Consider the following 20,399-nt stretch of genomic DNA (forward strand, 5'->3'; position numbering starts at 1 on the left):
AACAATCCCAACCTTATATAATATTTTTTATCTAATATCGTGTACCCACCGACATGTCGTTTCGCGTCGGTTCGCGGTCGCCTCGTGAGCGTGCCGCAGTCGGTCGGTTCGGAGTCGTCCTTCTCCGCCATTTCCTTCAGCTGCCGCGTCGTCCATGTTAGCGGGATGTTGGGCTTCATAGATGGCTTGCGTTTTATCGTGCCTGTTCATTAACAATGGTTACATGTAATTCGGACAAATTTCTCTCGATTTTTTTGCATTTCGGTATCATCATATTTTTTTACGCATTATTTTTATTTAATTATTTATTGCACACACAAAGGAAATAGAGACACATAAAGTACAGGTAAGAAAACAATGTGTACAAACGGTGGCCTTATCGCTAGGTAGCGATCTCTTCCAGGCCACCGTAAGTAATATGTAAGGAGTGATGTTAAAAGGAGTACAGTACACAACAAATTATTTTATTAAAGATTCATAATTTACTAACTTTCCGCCCGCGGCTTCACCCGCGCAGTCAAAGAAAAACCCGCATAGTTTCCGTTCCCGTTGGATTTCCGGGATAAAACCTATCCTATGTCCCGGGGTAAAAAGTAGCCTATGTCCTTTCTCGGGTATCAAAATATTTCTATACCAAATTTCGTGCAAATTGGTTCAGTAGTTAAGGCGTGATTGAGTAACAGACAGACAGACACAGTTACTTTCGCATTTATAATATTAAATATGGATGTGGTCTGATTATTCATACAAATTTCACGAAAGATTAAACCGATTTTAATGGAGGACCAATTTATTTCTCTCACTTAAAACAAACCTTAATAAATAATATACTAATTTCTATAAATTACTCAAGTTTTTTTTTGTTCAATAGTCTACTAAAGCAGAGGCGTTTGTTTGAACCCGCTAATCTTGGGAACTATTGGCCGTCAAAAATCCATCATCGGATGTATGTAATCTCTATGTGCTATTTTATGTACCACGAGCAAAGCCGGGATCGATCACTAGTTAACTTACCCATAGGAAACTCGCAGTCAAACGCGCTTTCTGACGCAGTGCCGCCATCTGACAGACACCCGCTTGAACTAGATGACGATGCACGCGAATGTCTATGGACAAAATATGGATAATTTAACATAATTATATAAAAATATCAATAAATAATAATATAGGCTCTTCTCTGTTCGATCTCTCTTTAATTATGTACGTAGAGAAAAGAGATAAGAATTGAGAATAGAGAAGAATTTGTATTATAAGTAAGGGAAAATATCTTCCATGTAAATGTCCTTTTTTGCATAAACAAGTGTGTATATGCATTAATCTTGAATAACTAATTCACTATTGGACTTTGAATGTGATATGTCTAATACATAATATAAAATATATATTATGAATCATGTGACACAAAAAAATATTTAAGGGGTCATTATGATAATTGATAACCCAGCTAAAGATGTTCAAGGATTCGCAATTGATATTGTGTTAGAATTACTCAATGAGCGCTACTTTAAAGATCTGTAATAATTGTCATATATTTTCCATTGTACTATTATGAAAATTGTTTGAGAAAAAATTTGGTCTTTTTGTATCAATATTAGTTCAAAGATATTATTTCATTGGACGAGTGAGAGATTATATGCCTTTGATTATTATAAACTGTGGAAATACATTTTTAAATTTCGCTGAAGTACCACAGCCAAACATAAATAATTTAATTATGTCAGCATCGGATCAATAATACTTAATTAAACATATGAATAAACACTGTTTTCTCTTATTCTGGCTGAAGTATTTAATTTTGCACGTCGATTCCATAATTTTATAATTATAAGCCAAATAGGGACCCTAAGAATATTTATCATTCAACGCTTCTAAAGTCATAAGTACACAAAAACACATATTTTAATAATCATTGCACAGCAATAAAACACATTTGCATATACAATCGCATCACACACAATAAAACACATTTATTATATAAACAAAAATTCGCAATTGTAATATAAAACATGGCAATACCAACCTTCCACTACTGGCGTCGGAGTTGGCAACACTAACATTGCTGGAGGGGGGTGGCACGGGGTTGCTCACCACCGGGGGGTTGTTCGTCTTTGTTGGGATTGATGTTATCTGTAAAAAAATATTTCATGACATATAATAGATAAGAAATTAAATATAGCAAAGAAAAGTTTGGGAAACAATTAATGTTATTAGTTATGTACAGTGAAATTAGTTTATATCTAGTAACAAGTACAACGGAAATAAATGGAAGTAATAACATTAAAACAATCTTATTAACATTATAACATTTCCCCATTTTATCGGCGTATTTTTTATTACAGCGACATCTATTGCCAAGTGCGTACATTAGAATGAAACTGAAACACATTAGATACAAACCACAGAAAGATTACTTCATAGGCATCGTATGGAAATTAGTTAAAAACTCTGAACATAGATGTCGATAGGATTGCAGAATATTTTTGATAAGAATTCGCGGGAAATAGTTAAAAGTAAGGTTAAAAGTTTTTCATTTAGTTAAGTGCTATACTGTTTAAGGTCTTTTTCAACATTACATCTTATATATAAAATTCTCGTGTCACAATGTTAGTCTGCATACTCCTCCGAAACGGGTGGACCGATTCTCATGAAATTTTCTGTGCATATCGGGTAAGTCTGAGAATCGGCCAACATCTATTTTTCCTATGTACCACGGGCGAAGCCGGGGCGGACCGCTAGTATTTATACAAATTTTACAATGACTTTCTAAATCCTGGTCAATAACTTTTATAACCCCATTTTAAAAATTCACTTCCTTTATGCTTTTTAGTTCATAGTAAAATTAAATATCTTACGGAGCAAGATCGTGCGTGGGCCAAGTGGTCCAGATCTTCTTGTGTGAGCTCTTCTACCAGTGAACGGTAATTCTCGAGGAGTTGCCGGCCATGCTACAAAATAACAATTATAATTAATTATTAAAAAAAAAAAACAAATAGTCCGAACTAGAAAAAATAAGAGAAAAAAGCGGAGGGCTTTCAAATAAATAAAATAATCATTAGAATTGGATCAACCAGTCGAAAGTTGTAAAGTAACAACCAAAAAAATAAAAGGAAAAAAATATACAGTCGAATTGAAAACTTCCTCTTATTTGAGGTAGTTGAAAATACATATGAAAAATACCTTTTTCGAGTTATTGAATTATTCAAATAATAAATGTTCAATGTTAGGTAAAGATAAATGATCCGATTTTCCACAAAAAGTAGTCAGACCAAAACTTGGAGTACCCTGAACTGCAATCTAGTAAATCTCACCTTGGCTATCCGCATAGCCGTGATCCACCTATCCAGGGTCTGCTGATCATCAGCACAGAGGAACTTGATGAACTTGACACTCTTGGGCTGCTGGAGTCTTGGATGCTTGATCGCAAAGCAGAAGTCAGTTGGGGACTTATACTTCTTCCGCCAATTGATGCCGGTGTATACTTCGTTGGTGTCGAAGGTGGTCAGGCAGACCAGCTCCTTGAGGGTCTTCACCTTGTCCTTGGGCACGTAGTACAGACCTACGGGAGATAGAACTTAGTTGGTACGAATGGGGTTGGCGTATTTGTTAATGAACAGTTGTCTGTTTAGGATAATGAACCGATTTGGCGGGATTTTGGCGTATTATATCTTGGGGATTGTATAGAAGTTTTACGCTTTATTCAGCAAAGGAAGTTTTTGTAAAAGGACAGAACTTCACTGGTATATCTTTATGCCAGGCAAAGCCAGGCAGACTACACAGACTTCACTTGTTAATGGTGTGAGAAAGATATGGAAAGATAGCTCTTTTATTTTGGAATTTGAAATTAAAACCAAATTCGCGTCCACTTATTATATTAAATCATCGAAAGCATCAGATCGATGGTAATACTTCTATACACAATTCTAGTTATATTTGTAGGAACTGACATATCAAGTTTTGTTTAAAATAATGCGAGTTTGCAATCAAATTGGTTAGCGTTTGATGTTCATTAAAAATTAGCATCAGTAATGAGATTCGGACCACAGACACGGATAGCGGCCGCGGTCGCATTAGCACAAACTCCATTCGTGTTTCATTAGTATCACACATTTTAGTTATTTTTATACACAGATAAACAAATAAATATCACTTGAAGGAAGAATTTTCAGAAAGATTCACAGAACTGTAGTAAGTCCAGAAAAATACTAGTAATATTCAAAATTTCCTACTTATTTCTAAAAACAATATTCGCATAGCACAACACAATTCGCAAGGGCACAGGCATTTTGTCATAATTTTTTGTCCTAATTTACAATTCCTGTAAAAACCAAATATCCAATGCATCAATCCACCTACAAAAAAGAATCTTCCCCAAAAAAAAAAAATTTTTTTTGTATATTTCACTTACCAGAAGGTCGTAACACGAAGTAGTACTTCTTCCAGCCCTTCTTGGCGTCGCTCTTGAGGTAGAGGAAGCCCTCCATGGGAGGCACCAGGTGCCCGGAGACTGAGGGCGTGGAGGTACTGGCGCTGAAGAACTCCTCTATGATAACTTGGCGCAGGTGCTCGTCGTCGGATGACCAGCCTGGATAAGGCATATTTATATTATCCAGGAAATTTTAAGTTTAAAGCCGAGCGTTGGAAATTTTTAAATATTATAAAAGTGAAGTCCCGTGTCCTCGTAGTGGGGTAAGGGGCAGATGCATTATTCATACATCTGTTTCACTGATCGATTTTCTTTAGGGACAAGTAGGTGATCAGCCTTCTGTGTCCTGCCAGACCGAGACATCTTTTTTTTTCTTCGTCTCCACCGGGAATCGAACCCAGGACCCCTCGGTTCTACGCTCAAGCGCCAACCACTGTACCAAGGAGGCGGTCATATATAGAAATCCTTTAAATATTATACAACGACATAAATAAATAAAGTATGAATCTCTGTATCTGTATCTTTATATTCTTAACATTAATTAAGTTTAATTAGTTAGTTAGATTAAACTTAAAATGTTACTATCTAATGACTCATAAGAATGAAAAATATTATACTAAAAAAAAATCAAAGCCTTTAAAAAGGTATCAAATAATTAAATAAACTAATTACTAAAGTAACTAACAAATTAATATAAAATTTTCCGATTTCCTTATTTAACTTTAATTCATTGTTTTGAGTAAATATTATTAAATATTTTATCTTTTTTTCAAATACTCTCACACATAATTGCATAAAGAACAAACCTCTATCATCTTCGCTCAATAGGAACTTCTCTGGAGTATGGAAAAGGGAGTTCTTCTCCGGCCTCTCCGTAAAGAGGATCTTGTTCTTGGACTCTCGGGTCCACAGCATCAGGTTGTCGACTAGCATCTCGTGGTCTTCGTACACGCGCTCTGGGATATCAAATTAAATTGTAATGTAATTATTTTTTACAAAAAAAAAAGTCTGAAATAGATCAAATTTAAGTAGACTAATTGTCAGAAGTAGATTGAAATAGGACAAGAAAGGTACTATTAAAAATAATCAAAGATTCACTCAGTCAAAACTTTTGAGGTCACAAACGCAAAAGATACAGTCAAATTGAAAACATCTTTTTCGTTAAGTCGGTTAAAAACATAAGTGCAACGTAAGTTACTATGACAACCATAAAAGATTAAAATATGTCTGAGATGAGATTTCATATTTGGTATTTCGCAAGTCCCTTCTAAATAATAAATATCGAATATAAAGGGGTAGGTGCGTAGGAGGTAAAATTTTCCGTTCTCCTTGTTATTGCGAATATATAAAGGGCTATAGGAGGTAAAATTTTCCATAGAAACTTGTAACTGGGCCGAATGATTTTTGAATTGATAAGGTTTCTGTTTTGTTCACTTTAACAAACAACTTGTAAATAGGTCAGATGATTTGTGAATTGATTCTGTATTGTGTGATTTATTACAGAAGTACTTTGGAGAAAACTTTGTAAGGCTGTTAAAATATAAAAAAAAAACTAAACTATTGATAAACATTCAAAACCTTTGAGTTGAAAATTCCACTTAATACGTACATGTTACATATTTTAATGAACAAAAACAAGCACATCATTTTAATTTTTAATGGATACTTATCTAATGCTTCGAAACAGAGATCCTAGACTAGATTTTTTATCTTAAGGTCTCTTACCCGTTTGACCAGTAATTTAATCACCATTAAAACGTAAAATCTGTTACAAATCGTAATATTTCCAAACCAATTTAGCCCTAAATACATCATTGTTATTTGCGAGACTAGGTGATAGTAATTGCACTCTGGTTCGTTTCAATCGACTTCCGTAACTTTTCCGGGGAAATGGGAATGGATGGTTTTGTCCTAATTTTGTGTAAATTACCAGTTCATTTTGTCTCTATTAATTAGGATTAAGGACTTTTGTTGAAATGTTTGGATTATTGGAATTTGGACTTATCTATAGGTACTAATATTATAATGCTGAAGAGTTTGTTTGTTTGAACGCGCTAACCTCAGGAACTACTGGTCCGATTTGAAAAATTATTTCGGTGTTAGATAGCCTATTCATCGAGGAAGGCTATTTATCATCACACTAAGACCAAGAGGAGCGGAGCCACGCGGGTGAAACCGCGGAGCGCAGCTAGTTGGAGATAAGATTTGATACAAAGATTAGCCAAAATCCATTCTAAGTTGTCCAGATTATAAGTTTGTTAATGTGAAGTTTTATTTTTAATGACTTTTTATTCTTTCTACTTAGTAGTTAGTACCTATGTGTCCTGTTATTAGAAGACAACTTTGTATAAGTTATTTTACCGTTTTTACCAAACAGGATTAGATATTGTGGTAATAATAAAGACGAGTAAAGCCATATAACTCAAAATGGATGTTAATTTACAAGATCGAGGATTATAATAAGCCGGCTGTGAGATAACTAATGTATTTCCCTGAATATTAATGTTAGATTGTCAAGAGTCGAGGTACTCTAAGCTGTTGTAAGGTTAGGTATTTCAGGTAAATATTAATTAATATTAATGCTCTTGGTCATTTCATATATCCATCTGGTATATAAACTTGAACTATGGAGACTAGAAAATTATATGGATTTAGATACTTAGATATATATTTGATAATACATAATATTTTGTAGTTAGTATAGGTGGATAATTAAGTAGTAAAACTAAAAAGAAACCATTAACACATACGTAAATATATACACAATAAAAAAATCGCCCTGTAGTGTAATCATCAATTACACTAACCATCGTTTAGGTCTAGGTAGAAAAATATTTAATTTCTAGATTTTTCCAGCATCTGCCTACAAGATTTCCTAATGATCGGTCGAGTAGTTAAGGCGTGAAAGCGTGACAAACAAACAAATTCATCTTCGCACTTACAGTTGTATGTAGGTCAGTTTTATTTACTACAAGCAATGTGTCTTAACTTATGTATTATTATATTTATAATTGAGGTAATTATTTTAATAATTGTCTGTGTTACGCAATGCTATTATTAAATAATGTGGTTTATTTTATGACATTTCAGGGAATTAACAACTAAATACATGCTGAATTTTTAAAAGAAAATAACATATACAATATCTATACTTATCGTTGTCAGCTGCTAAAATGTTAAGGATAATAATATTCTGTACCAACATTTAAACTAGTAAATTAGTGTCCCAAAGTGGAATATAGAATTGAAATTGATATCGAGAACTGTATCTTAACTCAATCTCAAACTGCGTTTGATACGACACGATGCGAATTGGACGCAAACGAACGGGAAGCTAGTGCATAATCAATATTATTGAATTAATGTATATAGTTCAGTTTCACATTTAAGCTATCCAATATTTCAATTAAATTAAGTTTTGATTTGATATAAAGATTGGAGTCGATCTCACAGTTGATATTGATACCCGATACCGGTACTGGTAAATAAAAAATAATATCTCAAGATACATACAATATGTCCGAAATAAGGTCCGAAATCATCAAATTGGCTATTATATTGGCAAACGTTGAAACTTGAAACCTAAACACTACACAGGCACAAACTTTGTCTTCTTGAAAATCATATTTTTTCAAGTTTAACTGCCCTAGATCCTCCATCCCTTCAACTCCTCTTATTTTATTATAACGAATTTTCAAATCAACTCACCCATATGCAAGTCGGGTAAATGCTCCACAATGGCCCACTTCGGTTCCATAGTCACGTGGTTCTTATCAGCCAATAACCTGGTTACATAACCACAAGACATCTTCTCATCAACCAGCAGGCTTTTGGAAGAACCGTCAGTGGAAAACGCTTTGATGAAGAGCTTCTTGACGTTAGCTTCGCGCATCCGTTCTAGCGCGAGCTTTATTTTGTCGGCCTTCTGTTGGTAAAGTGCGTCCTGTAAGATTATAGAGCTAGCTAGTTGTCTACAGGCAAATACAAATTATATGGGCAAATGATAAAAACGATGCGAGAAAAGCTTCCGTATTTTCGGAAACATTGGTTGGTAAAAAAAAAAATAGAAATGGCTGTATGTAAGGGCTTTTACCCTAGTTTCTTATAAAATATTTTAAATCAAATTATCAAGTAAAAAACATAATTTAAGTCATACAAGACTTCTACTGCAGTCATGTAGCAGTTTTATTAATAAAAGCCAATACGAAGCGATTTACATGGAAATAAATTAAATTTTTAAGCTGACGAAATTAATTACATGCAGTCCAGTTAGCAACAAAAACACGATATCGTAGTAAAATAGCTTTGTGTATCAAAATTATTGAACAGGAATACTGGAAATTCAACCACCAATAATTTTGCCTTTTTATAAATGTTTTTCATGCCGTATCTTTGCGTTAATTAATTTCTAAATAACCAATATTAGCTCATTAAATTAAAATAATTGTTCAGATTTTGTTGCTGACGGTACTAAGTATTAACATAAAAACTGAAAAGTTACCTTTTGATTGGGATGAATAGTGAGTTTCATTTGTTTGCATTTGGAGCTGGCACTGCTAGAGGCTGACGATTCACTTGATAACATCGATACCTGTGGAAATAAATAATTATTAATATCATTTTTTTTCTTGCTGACTCTACATACGTTGTACAAATAAAACGAAATCTGTTTGCAAAAGATTATAAAGTGTGTTAAAATTAAAAAGTTTATGCATTTAAATAAATAAAATAATTTGTACATTACGTTTTTGCGCACCATTTTTTTTTGTTGACTCTACCTTTGCATTTCCTACGTAAGTTTAAATTTATTGAATAATGACGTATAATTAAATAATGTTTAAAATGGTAAGAAATTGCGGTTTATAGTTTTATAAATAATATGTATGTGATAACTAGTTATGCCCATATAGGTTTAATTATAGTAGCTTACTTTATTCTTGGATTAACCTTATAGAGCAAATACTATGTTTATAATTATTTCCTTGATTAATTGTAACGTACGTAACGGTACATTCCTGGGTAATTACCTATCCGTTGGATAATATGGTTTGTTATGTTTGAAGGGCTGTGACATTTAGTTTTAATCTTCTTATAATATAAAAATATATAAAAATGAATCGCAAAATGTGTTGGTAAGCGCATAACTCGAGAACGGCTGAACCGATTTCGATAATTCTTTTTTTATTATATTCCTTGAAGTACGAGGATGGTTTTTATGTAGAGAAAACGTAAATATGTACCACGGGCGAAGCCGGGGCGGACCGCTAGTCTTATATATAAAAATGAATCGCAAAATGTGTTGGTAAGCGCATAACTCGAGAACGGCTGAACCGATTTCGATAATTCTTTTTTTATTATATTCCTTGAAGTACGAGGATGGTTTTTACGTAGAGAAAACGTAAATATGTACCACGGGCGAAGCCGGGGCGGACCGCTAGTAATAGATAATTATTAGAAGTACTAGATTGTACTCACTAGTATATGTTCAATGCATTTGTATATGATTATTGTATTTGCAGTAAAATTGATAAATAAGCTCATTCATTAACGTACTTGAAAATATTATTATGTTACTTTTGAGTAAAATAACATATGTGCTGGTCTAAATAATTCGGAAAATCAAGGAATAAGAATTATACATAATTGACAATATATCTGATTAATATGTTTATATCGGTGCATAATACCCTAATATCTACATTATTGCTTCAATGAAACCTTATTTTAGTTTTCATTCCGAGACAACATAGTTAAAAGAGTTTAGGTAAGTATCTACAATTACAACTCATTATAGAAGAGTTAAAAAAATATCCAAAACAAAATAACTAGCTATACATTGAAAATTATCTATTTTTACTGAAATATAGACATAACTATATTTCCGCCCGCGGCTTCGCCCGCGTTTGCAAAGGAAAACCCGCATAGTTCCCTTTCCCGTGGGATTTCCGGGATAAAAACTATCCTATGTGCTAATCCAAGTTACCCTCTATATGTGTGCTAAATTTCATTGTAATCGGTTCAGTAGTTTTTACGTGAAAGAGTAACAAACATCCATACATCCTTACAAACTTTCGCCTTTATAACATATAGACATAATATAAACTTACAGTATCACTAAAAGCGGAATCATTGTCTGGCGAGTCGGTGCGAGCGATGCTGGAAGCGCCATCCTCTTTGGTGTCCTGGCGCTGCGGGACTTCGCCCTCCGAACGCTCTTTTGATGTTGTTGAGAAATCTATAGGAAATATAATTATATGATATATATCTAATAATAATTAAGTAATCAAAGATTAATTACCCTCTGGATTGAGAATATAAAGCTTTTTTAACAAAAAATACGCTTAAAAGTTAAGCAGTTCTGAAACGTGTACCTAATCCGTAATATAATCTTTAATCAGTGTGTTGTTTGTGTAACTGTATTGGGTATGGAAAAGTAAAAAAAATATCATAGTATTCTCAATAAAAATAAATATGTGTGTGTTTTTATATGCATATACATATATTGACACCAAGAGTCCCTATATTGCTTCCTATTTACTGGCTTCTAATATTACAAATTAAAGCTTTTATTTAAAAAGCCAAGTCTTTTAATTTTTGTGCTTCAAAATTTTTGACGAAAACATTCAAAGTTCAAACTTTCTTTGTGTTAGCAATTGCTATCAGCCTTGTAGAATGTTTATTTCGCTGAATTTCAAAGGTTGTTTCAAAATTCTTTGAAGGTATTTTTTTGGTGTCACTTATCATACCTGCAAAGTGTTGTCAAAAAACGCTTGAAACCTTAGAAATAACTTTTCAAAGCTAAAACGTTGTAACAAAGTAAAGGTAACTGTTTCAAAGTAACGGTTTGTATGTGACTGTGTTGGACACTTAAAACACGAGTTTTTAACCTTTTCCAAAGCAGCTTTTGTTTCGTGTTGGTGTTTTCGTAATTCGTTTCTTTCGTCGCAGGTATAATTGATTTGTTATAGCTATATTTGTTGAGTTAGCTATTGTTACTGCTATTCAATAGGAACCTTGGCATCACATTTAGTATTACATAATAAAAATTGTAAATACAGATATGTAAATAATATGAATTGAATATTTGAAATATTTAAAGTTACAAATCCTTTTTTAATTAAATATTTACTATAATATCTCACTAGTTAGTTGAGATTAAAATGTATTCATGAATTAAATACTTCCTTAGTTTAACACTCATTTTACAATACGGTTAAATTTAAAGTTTCTCCATATTCTCATTTCATGAACATATTTTCGTCTGAATAAAAGTGAACTAGTTAACGCGTTGCATAGTCAAAATGTTCACTTTTGTGATGTTTATAAGCTTTTTTAATTAATTTGCGCTGCATTTCATGTTAAATAAATTCATTTTTAAGTTTACAAAAATTTTGTTTGAATAACGAAGGTGATGATTTACATTTATTTTGCTGTTTTCAAAAAATATGTTTGTTTTCTGACCGAAAGTTATTTTTTTTATCTTAATTCTATGTAGATATTTTATTTTTTGCAGAAAGGTGCAGTTTAAAGCTTCACCTATAACTTTTACAGTCAACCTTTTTCAAATCACAAAATACATAGACTTTTTACAAGAAATTAAAAATTTTATGCTCTAATATTATGCTTCCATATTTATATTATATATATTTATTAGTAACTTGAAGAGTATTGGATAATCGGAAGTGAAAAGAAAGGGTTCTCTGCTCCCTATAAAAACTTCCCTTCTATAAACCCCCATTAATTACTATTATTGATGGTTGCGTGTGTAGACGATATTTTTATAATTAAACCAGCTGTCGTATATATTACGTACTATGTATATTTTTAGAAAATATCAACAAATTTTTAATGACACACGCCACATTGAATTATATATAGAAGAGATTAAGCTTAAGCTTAAGCTAAAAGGATGATTTAAACCTTCAACATTTATTTATTAAACAAGACTTATGTAAGCAGTTAATTCACATAAAAAATAGCGTTCGGAAAGCAGAAAAAAGCCGGCAAGAAACTGAATTTTATGATACCTATAGGATATTTTTAAGATGGAATTTTTGTGTATTCAAACTCAAACATTCGTCATGACATAGTTTTAACATAACCACCGATTCGGAAAGCAGTTTCTACGGAGAAGAACCAGCAAGAAAGTAGTTGCTCTATCAAGAATTTGTGGATTATAAGATTAGTCCTAAAGATTTATTATACATTTTTACTAACCTGTAGAAACCCTGGATAGTTCTTCATCGTACTCCGAATCAAGTGCGCATAGTTCCCCCAGTATGGCGTCCAGGTCAGCATCCTGGGTCTCTTCCAGGTTAGCCATGGAGAAGCGGTACGTGTCTATCCGGGGCGCGACGATCTCTAGCGGCCGCATGGACGCGTCCGTGGATGAATTGAGACCCTGGAAGATGGAGTGGATTAGTATGGCCTTAAAGTCATCCTGTATTCTGTAAATAATACAGGCTTGAGGATGGGTAATTGGTAGGGAGAAGGTAACCTATCCCTTTGTCCTATATCCTGTATCCTATATATAATAATATGACTAACCAGATACCCAAGTATCCTTTCCTTCTTTTTTGGCCCTTTTGGTTTTAGGATTTGGTTTAATGAGAAATAAAATAACATAATTAATAATGGTATTCAATAAAAATTTAATGTTAAGCCCAGTGTCACAGGGTGAGATCTACAGTGTTGTAACTTGTATACAGTACTAATCCTACAAATTGACGTATCATCTGCAACCTTGAAAATATGCATAAACTTTGATTACAACTATGACTAGTCACAGCAAAAGTACGAAACAAAAGGCACCGTTTCGAAATTGGCAGAACCAATCGGAAAACGCAACCCGGCACCGCAGACGTGACCGCAAGACCATTCCAACTTGGCAGGATTCACTACGAACATTGCTCAACGTTTTTTAGCTTTTTATTTTTTACTGTTTACTCTACGGCAAACGTTGAAATATCTCTAATGATAATCCCAAAGGTACATAGCTCTGATTTATTGCTCTTTTATAAACTACTAGAGGTCCGCCCCGGCTTCGCCCGTGGTACATATTTCGCAATAAAAGGTAGCCTATGTCCTTTCTCGGGTATCAAAATATCTCCATACCAAATTTCATGCAAATTGGTTCAGTAGTTTAGGCGTGATTGAGTAACAGACAGACAGACAGAGTTACTTTCGCATTTATAATATTAGTATGGATTAGCCCGTATTACGCAAAGGTTAAGGCTAATGAGCATTACTAAATCACGTTAATACCTTCGAACTTATTTGAAAGAAGGAGATAAATATATTTTTGATTGCCATATTCTCAGTTTGTTATGTTCACAGTCAATACGTGAAATGCATTTCATAATTCGTCAAGTTATATGTTTGATAACAACTCGTATACAAGTCACAATAATGATATTTGGACAACGATATTGATAAACAATTAAATAGATCAACGATCGGAAGTTATATTTGTTATGGCTGATATTTATCTATAATTGATGGTAATTTAAACGTTTATTTCCACGTTATGTATAATAATAGAGTTATCGAATACATGAAAAATGTATAACGATAATGTTAGGAAGGAACGAAGCAATTATCGTATATTTTCTTATATATAAAATGAATCGCAAAATGTGTTGGTAAGCGCATAACTCGAGAACGGCTGAACCGATTTCGATAATTCTTTTTTTATTATATTCCTTGAAGTACGAGGATGGTTCTTATGTAGAGAAAACGTAAACATGTACCACGGGCGAAGCCGGGGCGGACCGCTAGTTGAAAATAATTATTGCGACTGAAAATAGGCAATATTTGTATTAATTATTATTAAACAATTTATTGAGGACTATCAGTTGCTGGTAGAGTTCTTATCTTCGAGGACGCAAAATTAAGAAAGCTTTCTTTTGTGTCAAAGCGCAGCTCTAGGTACACACAGTAGTAATACAGTAGTATTGTTTACGGCTAAATGGGAGCAATTCGTGTAAATAAAGTCAAAAACTACAAATTCAATTAAAGGGTACGAGGGGATATTAGCCATCAGGACAGGGAAGTTTTTCCGCCTTGCTGTATATTGGGCAATGCCCTTTTCGTTTATAATAATGAATATCGATTCTTGTTTCATCAAAACTTTTAAGCTTGGAAATATATTTCGCATTTTGTTTCTTCCTGTTGGACTACAACAGATATAGTGTGTTTTTTAAATATTATCTCATATTTCGATAAGCGTAAAACCGTCAAAATATAACCGAATTGAATTAAATATGAAATCTGAGCGGAAACTGTAAACAACGTTTATCATTTACCATATGCTTAGCTCGTGTCTAGATAGCATTGTGTAAAGCGTCCGGGAATTTGTTTTTAGTGAAATACTAATTTTAGTGAAACCTGCGCCCCGCGGTTTCACCCACGTGGCTCCATTCCTGTTGGTCTTAGCGTGATGTTATATAGCCTTCCTCGATAAATGAGCTATCTAACACCGAAATAATTTTTCAAATCTGACCAGTACTTCCTGAGATTAGCGCGTTCAAACAAACAAACAAACAAGCTTTATAATATTAGTAAGTATTAGTGTAGATTCTCCGAACAATAGGACACAAATCAAAGCTTCGGCCCATTACGTAAACGGCACAAGTATTGTACCTATATGCTGATAAAAGCCGATAAACACGTTCATACGAACCAACCAGATTTTATGCTTCGCTTCATATTGCTTGCTATAAATGTACTCGATTTTTGTATTTCCATGTCTTGTAATATTTAGGGTGTGAAAATCTTGTTACAGAAGGGTGTTTTCGTGTTTGGTTTCAGGCGGATTTTAAAAGTATATGTAGATGTACTAGCCTACAATGATTTACACTTAGCGAATACGGTCAAAGGAAGACAATGCCTGTCTTATGTGATGGATAAATCTCGTTTTAAATCCTTTGTAGAGCTTTATTCATGAAGGTATTGTAACTTATTGTAGAACTCTTTTTATTAATTCGGTTAAACGTTTGATTGATAATTATGTAAAACGCATACCTAAATAATTTTTAATAAGGTAGGTAATTTATAATATGATGATTAATTTTCGTATGCATTTATTCCAGATGAGAATAATTCCACATTAATATTAACTTACGATTGCGAATTTCCAATAACAATATTAATTATCTGTGAACTGTAAACGGGATTCGATTGCGGTGTCGTTTTCAATGCTTTACCGGTTAAACCGCGTGTTTCCTTTATTGAATCTTATTGAGTTGCAGTGTTATAGTGTCACGGATGTTTATTAATAGAAATATTGTCACACTTCAATGGAGGATAAATAATATTGCTAATTCATTGATGCTTTGTAATTGTTTGTTATGGCGCCGGTTGAGTAATTAATTCTGTGTTACCACTCAATGGTGATAATTAGCCCAAAATGTGGCAAATTTAAAAACAGGCAGTTAGACGTACTTTAGCTTCTTTTAAGGACGTCTTTCATTCCTTTAAAAGGTATTGTTCGAGTTTATTATAACTTAAAAAATAGAATCGAGAAATGTGTCCGACCCGCAGAACTGCAACAATAACGAAGATTAAATGTAGCGATAAGTTTTTATTGTACACACGACATACATGGAACATGTCACAGCGTCTATTATTACACGCATATAACTCAAGTGGACTTGTTTACAGCCCAAGATCCCAGCAGAGCCCCTGGAATTAATCCTACACCATAAATATGAATATAAATGTCGCACACACTCATCCGCTTAATGCGTGAAGAATTAATTAACTCACACATGTCAACATCCCAAAACATGGGCAGGAACGCATTGTCTTTAGAACAATGACCCTTGTCTAATTATGCAAAGAATATATACAATACGACGCTTATAGTTATCTAGTCAGGAAATTTATCTAACCCTATGTTCTAAAAATACTCGGCTTTCACTACGAGTTAAGTAGAGAGAGTAATATAGGATGGCTGGGAGATATGGCGCCAGGCGGGCGCCGATACGTACCGTAGGCATGTCCGACTCGATAGATTTGTTTTCTAACTGTGTATTGACTCTCTTGAGGCGGAAACTTCCTTTAATCGCGGAGAGGAGTCCTCCACGCCGTTTGGTTTCACTCACGTCCATCATTTCGTTCACATTGCACCGAATGAGTCACACACAGGCATGCCGAAATGCCGCGCTCCGTTATTCTTTCACGTTTTTCATAAATCACCAAGGAACTCCGCGGGCCGGGAGCGGGTAGTCGCGCGGTGGACGCAAGCACTAGTCGACCTCGCCACTGCAGTGTCAATATTTGCAAAACTTTCGTTTTCACAATCGATTTAAGTGTAGCAGAACAAAAGGGCGCCGGGGAATCGAACGTGGAGCGTACGCAGCGTCTCGGTTACAACTAAAGTTGCATTAGTGAAGTGCGGCGCGGTGGAGGGCGGGGGGGAAGCGGTCCCGCAAGCCGCAACTGGCAACTCGCAAGTTGGGCGAGGGATCAGGGAAGTCGGCGTGCGACGCGCGCGTTCCCTATAACACGTGTCCTTACTCCTTTGTTGATCCTGGCGACGTCGCAGCTCGCAGGGACTTGCCACCCGCGTCCACGATCTCCCCGAAGCTTTCAATGAATCTCATTCAATGCCCATACAGATGTAAACAACTTCAAAAATAATAACAATGTTCGCTTATTAGTTTAGAACTGTTGTAAGTGTGATGCGGCACGCATATCACAGAAATAGAACATGTAGTATCTTCGGAAGTGAACTGTCTACTAAATTTGAGAAAGTACAATAGTTTATTTTTTAAAAGCAATAACTATAACGCATACGGTCATTAATCAACCGAGCGAATCATCTATCTTCAGAAAGTGATGCAGTCATTATTAAATAGATGGGAAATGAAATACCTACTATGTTTTAGGAACGTTCCACAAAAGTAAACTAGATATTCGGAATCTCTATCTTACTCTACATTCTTAATTCCATCTTTTTTACTTATGTTTAAAATATGTTTACTTTTTTGTAATGTCCTTAATTTTAAAATACAAGAATTGCCCATTTTTTCGTAAAACTGTTACATCTGGCCACACTACACTGCGGAGGCGGGTGCGTGCCCCGCAGTAACCCTCCCCCTCCACTCCCGAAATTCTGTCGTATTATTTAGGGTGGCAATCCGCAATAAAGATCCTGGGCCCGTTTATGGATGTTCTATTCGTTTAAATTTACCATTTAAAGTAATTAAAGGAAGTAGGATAGAAGCTATTTAAGAAATGGAACTTCATTATGCTTAGACCTGTAGTAAATCTTAAGTCTTAACATAGGATGTTCAAGTTAGAGTTAATTAATAATTTGTAGAGACCTCTGAAATTTTCCTTTTAAACTTTTTATAATAAATTATTGTTGATTACATAATATAAATAAGGAATTATACTTTGGTGACGTCAATATACAACACGTAACGCAAATTTAAAGAAGCCCTCAAAAAGAAAAACAATAACTATTTAGACATTCGCAACAAAATTTCTTAATGCCGGGATACTTATACAATACAGAAAGGAGGTTAAAAATAAAACGCTTAACAAAAAACCTCCCCGCTTCCTAACACTTGAAGGGACAAATATTTTTAACTTGCCGCTCCGGTTTCGCCATGTCAAAGGGATAAAAAGTATCCTATATTAATCCAAGTCTTAATCTCCCCGTGGGCAAAATTTCATTCATATCCGTTTAAACGTTATAAATATACACATCTAGTTAAATAAAAATCATGTGTATAAAATATGATTGGTATATCTATGGACTACAAATAAAGTTTAAAATGCTCATTTCTTGAAATGCATAATTTCTATGCATTTGCTTCATGGAGCACTCCTAATCACTGCTTGTAGAGGTACATATCAATTAGGACCAGGTTCGAAATGCATTTATCATAAATGCTAGCAAGAAACATTGTAAGACTATTTTTCGTACCCGTAGCTTATTCCAGTCATATTTAAGCTTTTTTTACCCTATCCGGTTGGAATATAGTCTATATACAAGATGTGGGTATGATACAGTACTAAAATCAATGAAAAACTACATATTATGTTCCATTGTCACGATGCACCATGTCCAGGATACGCTATATTATATTATACAGTATATAGTTATACAGACATTGTTTATCCTACTACTATTATAAAGGCGAAAGTGTGTAAGTATGGATGTATGGATGTATGGATGTTTGTTACTCTTTCACGTAAAAACTACTGAACCGATTACAATGAAATTTAGCACACATATAGAGGGTAACTTGGATTAACACATAGGATAGGTTTTATCCCGGAAATCCCACGGGAACGGGAAATATGCGGGTTTTCCTTTGAAAACGCGGGCGAAGCCGCGGGCGGAAATCTAGTAAAGTTCATAAATAGATAATAATGGGAATAAGGGAACAAAAGGGCTAAATTTGTTGATTTAATTGGTTCACCAGTTCCCAGCGAGCCCTACTAACAATAATGTATGAAATGTTGCTCTATGCTCTTAATTAAAATGGCCCGCATTCAATTTTGAGCTAACCTTGTACGCCATTCTCAATTTCCTTATTAGTTACACTTTTTTGTACCGAAATAAACGGCTAAGAGTGTGGTAATAAAATAAATCACTGTTAACCGTTTTATATTATAATTTAATATAAAAAATATAAATGTCATGTAACACCAACAGTTATGTTTAATGATTTATGGAATAATTAATTTATTGACATTCTACGACTATGAGTTTCAAAATTAATTATTTTACATAATAATTATTTATTATCGCCTTCTAAGAAAGAAGTGTTCTTCTTATAGTTAAAAGCCGCTAAACATAATGAGAGTCCTAATTAAAAATATTTTTAAATCCATACTATATATTATAAATGCGAAAGTAACTCTGTCTGTCTGTCTGTTACTCAATCACGCCTAAACTACTGAACCCGATATTTTGATACCCGAGAAAGGACATAGGCTACCTTTTATTGCGAAATATGTACCACGGGCGAAGCCGGGGTGGACCACTAGTTATAAAAAAATTAAACAAAACAAAACACATAAGCATACTTAATAATTAATTAGTCATCTGCATTTTGTACTATTAATTATTACACAGGAGAATAATAAATAATAATCTTCAAAAAATTCGTTGCCACAACAATCAACACGCGTGAATAGCGCTTGAAAAGCCCTCATTGAGTAAAATATTTTACAAATAATTGGTGTAATTATTATCTTCACAATTTCGGATTTCGCAAAATAAATGGAAATGTGTGTGTTTGACTTAATTTAATTATAGCTATGAATTAAAATCATTTACTTTGTGTAACGTGTATACTGTAACAAAGGCAAAATTAATGCTATTATTTTGATTATGAATGGCATTAATATGAACACTATAGTGTTTTATTGGTTGGGATTAAATCTATACTAATATTATAAAGAGGAAAGGTTTGTAATTATGTATGTATGTATGTTTTTCACGCATAAACTACCGGACCGATTTTGATGAAAATTGGCACACCTTTTATTGCAAAATATGTACCACGGGCGAAGCCGAGGCGGACCGCTAGTTATTTATAAATATAATGGTTAATGCTATTAAAATTAATCGTATGAAGCTTTTTACTTCTTGACAAAGGTTTTCGTGGATGTGAATTGTGAAGATACAAAAACCTCTGAAAGTACTGAACTGATTTGACTTAAATTTTATATCAGTTTGATAACAGCTATTGTGTGAGTTTGTAGCTATAACTTTTGGGCTCTAGGCTCTATCTCTACATTTGTAGACATTGAGTATTTAGTACTTATAAAAAAAAACAAATCGATTTTATGACAAGACATTATTTCATAATACATAATATAAGAACAAGTAAAAAGCTCGCACATTATAAATTTGCATGAATTTTACAATAATTAATTTACAGTGCATATTAATGATTACATTATATTCAGTATTCTTCTATCGACTATAAATATTGTGAATAGCTGTCATATT

General features: G+C 33.7%; 1 protein-coding gene across 3 annotated transcripts in view; it reads right to left on the reverse strand.

The window, feature by feature from the left end:
* The window catches only part of pico (ras-associated and pleckstrin homology domains-containing protein pico), a 140,596-nt gene that overhangs the window by 1,703 nt on the left and 118,494 nt on the right, over nt 1-20,399 (reverse strand). The window contains exons 1-12 of one of the 3 annotated variants that reach the window (XM_090119785.1): nt 16,414-16,786; nt 12,641-12,824; nt 10,531-10,658; nt 8,925-9,014; nt 8,132-8,348; nt 5,230-5,379; nt 4,406-4,582; nt 3,309-3,556; nt 2,853-2,945; nt 2,021-2,127; nt 1,015-1,106; nt 50-202 (exon numbers count right to left, since the gene is read on the reverse strand). In XM_090119785.1, the coding sequence (XP_089975911.1) occupies nt 50-202; nt 1,015-1,106; nt 2,021-2,127; nt 2,853-2,945; nt 3,309-3,556; nt 4,406-4,582; nt 5,230-5,379; nt 8,132-8,348; nt 8,925-9,014; nt 10,531-10,658; nt 12,641-12,824; nt 16,414-16,536 (1,762 nt within the window). In that variant the 5' untranslated portion in view covers nt 16,537-16,786. Of the gene's footprint in view, nt 1-49; nt 203-1,014; nt 1,107-2,020; nt 2,128-2,852; nt 2,946-3,308; nt 3,557-4,405; nt 4,583-5,229; nt 5,380-8,131; nt 8,367-8,924; nt 9,015-10,530; nt 10,659-12,640; nt 12,825-16,413; nt 16,787-20,399 lie in introns of those variants that run through there. The other 2 variants (XM_090119781.1, XM_090119794.1) reach the window with 2 other exon arrangements.

The sequence above is a fragment of the Colias eurytheme genome, chromosome 1, assembly GCF_061535395.1.
Source record: "Colias eurytheme isolate Ceu_HAF_F1 chromosome 1, ilColEury1 Martin Lab GWU primary, whole genome shotgun sequence".
NCBI lineage: Eukaryota > Metazoa > Arthropoda > Insecta > Lepidoptera > Pieridae > Colias > Colias eurytheme.